The sequence below is a fragment of the Falco rusticolus genome, chromosome 1 (assembly GCF_015220075.1).
Source record: "Falco rusticolus isolate bFalRus1 chromosome 1, bFalRus1.pri, whole genome shotgun sequence".
Lineage (NCBI taxonomy): Eukaryota > Metazoa > Chordata > Aves > Falconiformes > Falconidae > Falco > Falco rusticolus.
In genome coordinates, this window is record NC_051187.1 from 2,932,135 (window position 1) to 2,943,111 (window position 10,977).

The following is a 10,977-nucleotide window of genomic DNA, read 5'->3' on the forward strand; positions in this document are numbered from 1 at the left end:
ATAAAATAGGGAGCTTCCTTTCCCATTGCATGGCTGGGGATGCTGTGCCCCGGCAGAGAGCTCAGTGGGAAGGTGACATAGTTGCTGTCACTGGCAGCTCTTTCTGCTCCTTTGGGGCTTCTCCGACATGCCGCAGAAACATGTTACTCCAGGATTCAGCAGGCGCAAATGGTTTCTGCATCGAAGCGGTGAGCGAATCTCAGCTGAATGCCGAGCAGAGGCATCACGTTGTTTTCTTCCCCCTTAGAAAATGTTCTACAAAAGCCAAAACCTGGAAGTTCCCGGATGTCCCGCATGACAAGAACGAAGATGGAGACGTGAAGGCGGAGAGGCTGCGAGTCCAAGAGATACTGAGCAATCCCAAAAGCGAGGAGGTAACGCTGTGCGCCCCCGGGCACTCCCCGGACCCCAGGTGTGAAGGGCTCCCAGAGCCACTGGGATCTGCAGCCGCTTCTCTCTTCCCTACTAGATGCCAGCGATCCTGGTCAGCAGCTTGCACAAAGAGTTTGATGAAAGAAAGGAATTTCTTCTGGGGAGAAAAATAAAGAAAGTGGCAACGAAACATGTTTCTCTCTGCGTGAAAAAGGGTTGGAGTTCAATTACTTGCTGTTGGGCTGTTTTATTTACAAAAGCAACTCTTGGGTCTGTTTATCTGACCTCATGAGCCGTGTTTTGTGTCGTCCTTTCTTTAGGAGAAATACTGGGTTTGTTAGGACCCAACGGAGCTGGCAAAAGCACGTTAATTAATATGCTCGTTGGAGAGATTGAGCCAACCAGTGGGCAAGTACGTTACGTGCTACAAGCTAAATAGAAAACAAATCTATTATTTAAATTTTTATCATTATTATTGCAAGTGTTCCCAAGTGTTTCTTGCTAAAGCTTTACAAAAACAATTCTAAAGCTTACCATATTTTCCTCGCAGGTTCTGATGGGAGGTGATTCTTTTGGGCTGAACAGCGAAGATGACTCAGTGAAATTTGTGGGGTACTGTCCTCAAACAAACCCGCTTTGGCCAGATATTACACTGCAGGAACACTTTGAAATTTATGGAGCTATCAAAGGAATGAGTCAGTCTGATGTTAAGGAAGTCATAAAACGGTAAGTAGTTTATTATAGAAACGTTTAAGGTTTAGCTGTGTTTTTCTTAGTGGGTTTGTTGGGGCTTTTTTCCACTTCTCCTAGTGCAATCTTCTTCTCATTTAAGTTTGATTGCGTCTTTTCAGCAAACTCAGCACGTGTGAATTTGTAGGTTAGAAGATACAGATTCAGCCACACAAAATGCAGCTGGCATTTGTGGGGGTTTTATTTTATTTTTTAAGTTATGAAGTGCTAACGAGGCTGCAGGGACGGGGAGTCCAGGACTTGGAGCTGTTTCTGGGTTGTCACCACCGGCTGCTCTGGGACAAGGGGCAGGTGGTTTGGTAGGGAAGCACCCAGCTCAGATTCTGCTTATTGCTCTGCTTTTGGGGTTGTATATAATTCATATACAAATATTTGTAACTGAGCTCTTCAAATGAGACTGTTTGCGTACGGCATGATGAGGGGCAAGCCAAACCATCGCCCTCCCAGCTGTTCACATGTGGTCCTTCCTCTTCCGCAGCATCACCAATGCCCTGGATTTAAAAGACCACCTGCAGAAGACAACGAAGAAGCTGGGCGTGGGGCTGAAACGCAAGGTACGGGGGAGCTTTTCGAGCTGCCATGCTGGCTGTCCCCGTGCTGGCTGTCCCCAGCAGCGCTGGTGTCCCTTACCCTTTCCCTTTGCCTTCCTCCCAGCTCTGCTTTGCCCTGAGTATGCTGGGCAACCCGCGGGTCACGCTCTTGGATGAACCGTCAACCGGGATGGATCCAAAAGCCAAGCAGCACATGTGGTGAGTGCCACCGGCGCCACGGGCTCGTTTCCTTTTGGGAATTTGCCCAGTTTCATGTGTGCGTTATCCCTGTTAACACTAGGGAGAGCCATAGGCAGGGAATAAACCTCACCCTGCTGCCAGGTGCGCTTCGTCTGTGTCCTCTCCCAGAACAGCTTGGAGATCAAAAGCTTGAAAGTCAAAAGAAATCTTTAAAATTACATGAAAAATATAGATTTGAGTCATTTTTGTGAAAAAGTTAGGTGTTGATTGTTGCTGTGGGAGTAGTATTGGCCCATAAAATAAAGGGTTTGCGTCTGAGCATCACAGTCCTCTCTTCCTACTAATCCAGGATGTACCGTTAGGTGCCGAATGTTTTATTCAGGGATTTTTTTGGTTATGTTTTGTAGGCGGGCAATTCGAGCAGCATTTAAAAACAAGGAGAGAGCAGCTATCCTGACCACTCACTACATGGAAGAGGCAGATGCTGTCTGTGACCGTGTGGCCATCCTGGTGTCCGGGCAGCTCAGGTACCACCGAGCACTCCTCATGGGCAGGTGTTGTGGCAGGGAGGATAGACTAAAATATATTTCTTTGAAAATACACATAGACAATTTTTTTTGCACCTTAAATTTGGAGCAAAATTAAACTGCAAAAAGGGTCTCTAAGAAGTCGGAGCACTCCCTGCGCGTGATATAACGTGTTCAGCTCTTGTTTTCTCTCTGCAATGGGTAGGTGCATAGGTACTGTCCAGCACTTGAAGAGTAAGTTTGGAAGAGGATACTTCCTGGAAATGAAATTAAAAGAAACAGCAGATGTACAGCAGGTGGAGTACCTGCAGAGCCAGATTTCGCACATCTTCCCAAATGCAAATCGTCAGGAAAGGTGAAGTTTCACAAATACGTGGAAAATATTAATATTAATACAAGCCCCTCATTTTTCAGCAGCTCCTTGGCACAGAGTAGGGCATACTATGATACTAAAATTTACAAAAAGTATTTACATGTAGCTTCAAGAAAAAAAAAAGAAAAAGAGGAAGGGTTTTGCAGGCTGGCAAAAGCTGCTGGGGCTGGGGCTGCGAGCCCTGCCTGCAGATGTTCGGCACGGAGGAAGCAAAACTGGATTTCTGCATAGCTGTTCCTTGACAGCTTCCTCTTCAGTTGGGGCCCCCGGGAAACGGGTAAAGTCTGAGTCACTGGCCTTTACCAGGAAATAATTGAATGTTTTCTGGGGATACCTTAAAGTCTGAGAGTGGGTTGCTTGGTTTTCCCCGAACAGCCTTGGATTTCTGCCGTGTGAACTAGAGGGTCTGGCTTGGTGGGCGCTGATGAGGCTCTCCAAACAGGGCACTGCGGGCATTGTATAAGGAACATCCCACAGATGTGGGAGATGTGGAGGAGCGTTCGTTTTTCGGAAGCAGGTGGGGAGGGGTAGAGCAGCTCCCTGTTCTGGAATCTGGGTTACAGGAACCGCTGCATGATGCAAAGCCCCAGGAGATCCTGGGACCTCTGTCCGAGTTCATCTGAAAAGCAAAACCTCATAACCTTGAGAATCCTGGGCAGCGATTTTTTTCTTTCATGAGTTTATAAGCAGAATATAAATGGTTGAATCTTAGCTGAAGAGCATATAAATCATGGAGCAGTCTCAGGGAGACCTCAGCTGATGCACCTGGACCTGGATCCCTGAGACAGGTTATAAACCAGCTGGGCTGCTGGCGCTGCAGCGTTCCTGTTGTCTTGTGTAATGATGACTAGTCAAAATGCCTGGAGTAACTGTCAGAAAATGAGCTTAAATCCATTTGCTTGGATATTAATATTTTTGTTTTGGTTCATTTTACCTGAAGCTAAGTTTGCTTTGTTTCTTTGTTCCAGTTTTGCTTCTATTTTGGCGTATAAAATTCCCAAAGAAGATGTACAGTCGCTTTCACATTCTTTTTCCAAGCTGGAAGAAGGTAATTAAGAACCTGCCGCACATCACGTACAGAAATCATTTTGTCTCCCATAAATGACACATTTGCCATGCGGTGGCATTTCTGCATTTCTGTTCCAAAGTACTTTTTTTTTTTTTTCTATTATTATTGCTCTCCCCAACTCTGTTTCTTGTGAAATCAAGAGTGAGAACTTTTACTGGCTTAAAATTCTTTAAATCTAGTTGTGTCCAATCGTTCAGTATCCCTAAATATAGTCTATATTATATGTATAAATATACTAAATATGCTCTGTCGTCATTCTTTCAACAGTAAAGCACGCCTTTAATATCGAGGAGTACAGCTTTTCTCAGGCAACGTTGGAACAGGTACGTTACAGCAAATTATATTTGATGGTAGCAAACCCCGCCAGGCGAAGGCATTTGTTGCAGGGCATCGGATGGGGTTTGCAGGTGGCTGGGCTGCGTTCACTTTGCTCCTGCCGTAGAGGGCTTGTGCATTCCAGGCTGGGCAAGGCACCATGGATGGAGGGGACGATGAGCCCTGCGCAGGCAGCTTGTCCCCCGTCCCCAGCTGTCGGGCAGCTGCTGTGGTGGTGCCTGTTAGGGTGTTTTGGGGGAGCTAAGTCCCCTTTTCCAAAGTGAATTGTGACTGCCAGTTCTCCTGCTCCTCTTTATCCCCGTTCTTGCCTTTAAAAATAAGATGCCATCTGTAGTGGCTGTTAAAGGAAAAATTTACACAGCCGTGGGTACCACTGGGCTTGCTTTAATCACAACTTGGAGTTGGGCCACCACCCCAGTGAGTGACAGAGAACAAAGGGGTGCAGCACAGCTTATATAGACTGATCAACTCATTAGTCAATATCTGAAGTTTTTAGAAGTTTCCTTTGGTCTTGTGAGTTTTGCAAATCCATCACCTGACTCTGTCCCAGTTGATTCATCTATTCAGTTCCAGTCTCTGCCTCAGTTCCCAGCTCCTCCTGGGATCAGGATCTCCTTTCTGCCTGCTTTAACTCAGTCCTTCAAGCACACTTAGTCTTTGAACAAGCAATTCCTATTCACACATACTGATTTTTTTCTAGAAACCCCTGCATTTCTGAGAGCACAGATCGATCATCTATTGTTTCTCTATTCTCCCACTGATTAACCTAAGTTTTAAACCAGCCTTGGATTAGGGCTATGGTTCTGCCATTTAGCAGCTTCAGCACTTTAAATTTCTTCATTCAAACAGTGACTGGAGCAAAAAACCTTGTGGTTTTCGTGGAAATGTCGCTCAGATTTATTCAAAAGATGGGCATTGCTGTTCGTTTTCTGAAAGGAGGGCAAAACTGAGGGTTTATTATTGCTTATTCGGGATTAATTATTGCTGACGATAAATGTCCTTTAGTGTGGATTCTGTCCAACTTCCTTTTCATTGTACTCTTGAAGACGTGAGGTGGGAGGGTAGGAGCAAGGAGGAAAAAACCCAGAATACTAAGAACTTCCTACTCGGAGATAATGCAATACATGCAATACCCATGGGGGTTTTGGCATAAATTCTGTTGCATAGAATAGAATCCTTCAGGTTGGAAAAAAACCTTTAAGATCATCCAGTCCAACAAGCCCATCACTAAACCATGTCCCCAAGCACCGCATTTACGTGTCTTTTAAACACCTCCAGGGATGGTGATCCCACCGCCTCCCTGGGCAGGTGTTCCACTGCCCAGGTGGTGAAGCATTGAAAAAAAATTTCCTAATATCCAATCTAAACCTCCCTTGGTGCAACTTGAGGCCATTTCTTCTTGTCCTGTCGCTTGCTATCTGGGAGAAGAAATTTCTGACCAAGAAAAAAGTTCCTACAAGGAGCATGATGCATTCAGATCTTTTCTGTCTGTCCCAGGTTTTTGTGGAGCTGGCAAAGGAGCAGGAGGAGGAGGACAGCAGCTTTGGCACCCTGAACAGCACGCTGTGGTGGGAGAGGACGCAGGAGGACAGAGTTGTTTTCTGAGCTCCTTACGGTCCAGATCTGCTTGGCAGCTGGTGTTTTGTGCCAGCAATGATCCTCTGCGCACACTCTGGGACATGTGTGTGGAAAACTTCGGAGCTGGAATAGAGAAGGAAAATCAAATTTGGAAGCACTGAGCGGGTTCCACCATCCTGGCCTTAGGAATAACACCGCAGTAGCAGTGAGCATCCCCACCGTTACTCTGGCTGATCTGAAATCCCTTCTTTCCTCAAGGTTTCCCAGTTTCAGTTGAGCTAGAAGACATTGCCATGGCTGGTGGTCATCTCCTGGTGTGGGTCACTTGTGCGGGAGCATCCGCCTTTGTCCCCCAGCTGTGCTGCCTGGGTGTCAGGGCTGCCTGAGGTTGGGTTGTCCTTACTGGAAATCGTGCATTTGAGCAAAACCAGTTGCCACTGGAGGATCCTGCCCCACGGGACCCCCTTGCTGGCTCGCAGGGTCGTGCCGTGCCATGTGCCCTTGGTTGGGCGTTGCTGCCTGCCCCACAAGGTGCTGTGCGGGCACGTGCCCCTGCAAGGTCCTGCTCCCCCACTGTCTGATCAGTCCTTGCTTATGCTTAGAAGATGCACCTGCTTAAAGAGAGGAAAACCCACCCCAAATAATTGTATTCACTGCTGAGAGGGTCCTGAATTCCACTGCGAGCTTAGCTTGGTATCCAACTGATGAGAAAATGTTCATTTACAGATAGAATATGGCCCTTGTTGACACTAACATGCCTTTCTACTGCAGGTTGGCAGATGTGGCTAAGTCCTGCTGCCATTCTGGGTGGTGTTGGTGTTTGTAATGCATGCACTGTAGGGTTAAAGGGGGTGTGCAGAAGTGGATGCTTTCTTTCCCCCACTTGGTAAAAGTACAAAGACATAACTGTGTAGCTACGGGGTTTGCAGAGCTGTGAGTATTTGTCTTCATTAAAAACAGTCTAATTCTTCTGTTGGGTGTAACGACATGTATCTTGCCAGCTGCTTTTCGAGACAGTCCTTTTTAGATGTCTTCATTTTTCTTGACAGTGAATTCATAAGCACATGCAACAGTATTTCCTAATCCGTCTTTGTTGTGATAGCAGTAGGTAATGCAGTAGTGTGCTCGGCACAGGAATGTTAGCTTTTGCAATTTTTCATTCACTTTTGTTAAACCCAAAAGGAAAAGATCCAAATTTACAACCTCATCGGTAGAAATGGTGCCTTTGGTTTACATAGAAGCACTAAGAAGAGTGGAATAGGTGATCCTTTATCCTATGATATGACAGATGTATGTTGAAAATATATTATTTTTTTTGGTTTTTCTACACAAAGCTATCATCACTTTTTTTTTTAGTTTTATAAGGTGAAATTAAAGATTGCTAACAGTTCATTGTGTTCTGCAGTGAACAAATATAGAGGTGCATTTATATTGAAACATTGGCTTCATAAGTCATACCAATTATCTATCTTCACATTAAAGTTAGAAAAGACCTTTGCTTTTCTTGCAAAAACTCAAAAAACCTATGGGCTAAGGCGGAGCTGTGTGTCCCAACTGTTTGTAATTACCAGGCAATAATGTATGTAATATGTCCGATAATCACCATGGTGAGCCAAAACCTGTTCTTGTTCGTTTCTCACTCGGCTGTGGGGAGGTGTGAACTCTTTACGTACGACTTTTGCTTCCTCATTTGTACCCGAAGATTGCACATAAACGTACGGATTTTGGTTTGTCGTTAAAATTTGAGCCCAGGAACTGCAGAAACAGCTGGTTGTCCCGTTTGCCCCGCCAGGGGAAGGTCCTTGCCCCTGGGGAGCACAGAGCTGGGTCTGCCCCTTTTGATGAGCCCTGAGCTGGGGCACTTGCTGTGCCCTGGGCTCCTGTGCTGGAAACAAAACGGAGGCAAAGAACAGGATTAAAGCACCAGCCTCTAACCAACAGCTCCAGTAGCAACCTTGCTAGGGCTGGAGCTTCCCTGTAAGAAAAGAAAAGTAACCCAGATTCAGCTGCTTTTTGTTTATACAGCCTTTTATTTAGCCCCTGGGAGCCCCCAGCCCACTGCTCCCAGCTGCATCCCTGTTGCTGGCCGGTATCTCTGAGCAATTTCCTTTATTTGGAGCAAAGGTGGGACCCCAAATTTTGTCTCACGATACTTTCCCATGTACGTCCATCCAAGTTAAGCGCATCTTCCCCAAAGCCCACATTCTTTACTTTCATCTCTCATCATAAATGGTGTTTCAGCCGAGTGTCATCTGCTCATCTGTCCAGCAATGTCCAGTGCGCTCTCCACGTGAGCTTACGAAAGTACGGTTGTGGCCAGTTAGCCGATGTCTTTTTGTGATTTTATTCTTTAACTTCGAGTTAGTAGTCTGTAAAATAGTTCTGTACTGTCTGGATGAAATTGCCCTACTTCAAATAATTCCGTGTTTTCTAACATTTCAAATGGATCATAGGAAGACCTCCCCTAGCAGCTAGATTTGCACAGTTTGGTACTGTTCTTGCTTACGCTGGGGTGACTCAGTTGATGGTGGCACTGTATTTGTGCAGCTGCATGGGCAAAGAATTCGGCTTAATTTGGGTGGGATCTCTGGCGCGGTGACATCACGTGTCGATGTGGCATAAGATGCTGCCCCAAAACATCAGTTTACTGTATCAGAAGTCTTTCAAGGCATCATACAATGTCCAGAACTGCCAGAATCAGGAAGAACATGTGCACAATTAAACCAGAGAATCCCCTGGAAAGGTGGGAGTTTTTTCCTCCAATTTTAAGTCCCCTTGTTACCAGCGCTATGCCAAATCCCAGCCGTACAGCACACCCCCCAGTTTGTGCTCTGGGCGATAAAACCGAGACGAGGCGGCTGGATTCAGGCTGCCTCTGGGGCTTGGGTGAGTGCCACTTGTTCCAGGTGTAATGGGTTTAGTTACCTTGCAGGGTGGTTGTGAGAGGTCGCTAGTATATCCAAAACTTGGAAGATGCATTTACTTTGTGGTGATGTTATAAGGTTGTATTTTTCTATGGAGGAATTTAATGTTGGCTGATTTTGTTTACGTTACCAAGAAAAGTCCTTATTTTAAAATATTTCCGTATAGTGAGTTGTGTAGCCGACATCCAGTACTCTGTTAGCAAAGCCAGAAGTTACTTGGTCTAGAGGTGATAGGTTTGTAACACTCCTCCTGATGTTGGCGTCAGGCACGTGGGATCATTTGCAGTTTGTTTTCGACACCTGTCTTTCTTTTACCACTTCGCTGTATTTGTAAAGTCGAGGTTTTTCCTTTTCCAGCAGAAAGTACTACCAAAATAAAGATGGATTGGATTGTTAAATGCTTGTGTTGCTATCCTGCATGTGTTTTGCCGTGCTAGAAATAGGGGGATTGTTTCCGAAAGCCTTTGCTGTTCCCTGGAGAGCACCGGGGCTTGCAGCAGAGCGGGCTCAGGCAGAGCGTGGGGGACCCCGGCTCTTGGCATGGCTGGGGGTGTCAGGCTGCAGTAATTGTGTGGTTTTAATTGAGTTCAGAGAATTGCAGTATTGGAACACTTGGGATTCAGAACCGCCCGCGGTTGTGTCACGTTTTGCAGCCGGATTAATTCAGCCCAACTTCAGGCTAGAAGTGACCCGGCAGCAGCTGCGCACTGCTGGCACGCCACGTCGTGCATCTGCAGCGATGAATCACGTTCATCCACTTGAAAATATCAACCCCACTGCAAAAAAAAAAAAAAAAAAATAAAATCATTTTTCTAGCTGGAGCTGTGCCCAAGGCGAACTGGCTGGGTGGCCAGATGGGTGCTCGCTCTGGCGCTGGTTTAGCTGGAGCTGGGATGTGGAGCCGTGGTCTGTGGGGATGGAGGATGGGGTCCGCTGCCTGCTCCTCGGCTGCCGCGGGAGCTGCGGCACCACCCGCTGCTGGGATGGAGGGGTCCTCCTGCAGCCCTGTGGGTCGGTTCAGCACCTAGTGGAAGGGGTTTGTGCCCCCTGGACCCCTCGGTGGGGAGGAAAATGACCCCAAAGAAACTTAATCTGAACTCAGTGCAAGTTCCCAGGTTTTCATACTAGTTTTTCTTTAATGATGTGTTAAGGGTGGTGTGCCATTTTTTTTTTTTTTTTTTCAAAGCTGTAAAATTAATTCATTCTCTGGTAATGCTATTTTTTAAGAGATCCTGAGAAAGTCCCTAATTTAGCATGCTGAATTGCTTCTTGATACAAGTTTTCTGGAGCTTTCAGTTCTCCTTTCTCCTGAAACGCATTGCTTGGGCTGCCCTCTCGGGGGGGGGCACTGGCTCCATCCCCAGCCCTTCTCCTCCTCCTGGCAGGTATATGGGCTGATCCAAGGCTGGCCCTCAGCCCCCTTCTCAGCAAACCTGTGGGACATGCTTGGGGATTTAATTAATGTTATTTTGAGATGCTATGTGCTCTCTAGCTGCTTTTCAGTGAAGCCCCAACGGGTTGCCTTGGATTAGGGTCCCAGTATGCAGGATGGGATACCCCAGGGAGCACTCACAACAGGTATCTTTTATATATATATCTATATGTTAAAATGCATTTTTGATGCATTTTCTGCAGCTAATGCACAGGCATGCTAAGGCTTCGCACTGCACCAGGTACTGCCAGCACACCATGGCACAGGGTATGGGTCAGAAACGTACTGTTTTGTTAGTGAAATGCATCTCAGATTTGCTTTTTGCCAGTAAGAATAACCTTCCCCATTTCTCCCTTGTTGCCTGATGGGAAGTGATGCAGGAAAACACTGCTCCTCTCCTAAATTAGCTCATTCCTTGAAAATGAGTAAATCGGCAGCTGCAGAAGAGCTCCAGCCTTTTGTTAAGCAACAACCAGCCAGCCTTTATGTTTTTAGTCAGCTCTGCAAATCAGATGCAGAATCCTCAAGCTGTTGAAGTTCCAGGACAGTCAAATTCCTTTAACTATTTGAATTATCATGTGGCTGTCCACCCTTCCAACTCATTTGGATTTCCTGGCTTATCTGATTTCCTCACCTCCCTGTTTTGAAAGCAGATCCATTTGAAAGCTATTTTTTAAAAAATACAAAAAAAAAAAAAACCAACCCAACAAACTCATTCTGATTCCAGCTGTGTGACAGCTGCTGGAAAAGCAATTAAAAGGAGGGGAAACTAAAAAAAAAAAAAAAAAAAAAAATTGTTAAAAACAAAGAGGGAAAAGAGAAACAAGAGATCAAAATCCTGTTGGTCATCGGACCCAGTTCATCTCTGCAGAGGAAGGCGTGCTT

At 46.0% G+C, this 10,977-nt stretch overlaps 1 protein-coding gene across 1 annotated transcript in view; it reads left to right on the top strand.

Annotated features, from left to right (window-relative positions):
• The window catches only part of ABCA5 (ATP binding cassette subfamily A member 5), a 34,244-nt gene extending 25,186 nt beyond the window's left edge, over positions 1-9,058 (top strand). The window contains 11 exon segments of the mRNA XM_037404741.1: positions 248-374; positions 470-587; positions 693-784; positions 923-1,098; positions 1,601-1,676; positions 1,777-1,871; positions 2,261-2,380; positions 2,586-2,735; positions 3,722-3,801; positions 4,090-4,145; positions 5,656-9,058. Coding sequence (XP_037260638.1) covers positions 248-374; positions 470-587; positions 693-784; positions 923-1,098; positions 1,601-1,676; positions 1,777-1,871; positions 2,261-2,380; positions 2,586-2,735; positions 3,722-3,801; positions 4,090-4,145; positions 5,656-5,763 — 1,198 coding nt within the window. The 3' untranslated portion in view covers positions 5,764-9,058.
• Positions 9,059-10,977: the final 1,919 nt, after the last annotated feature.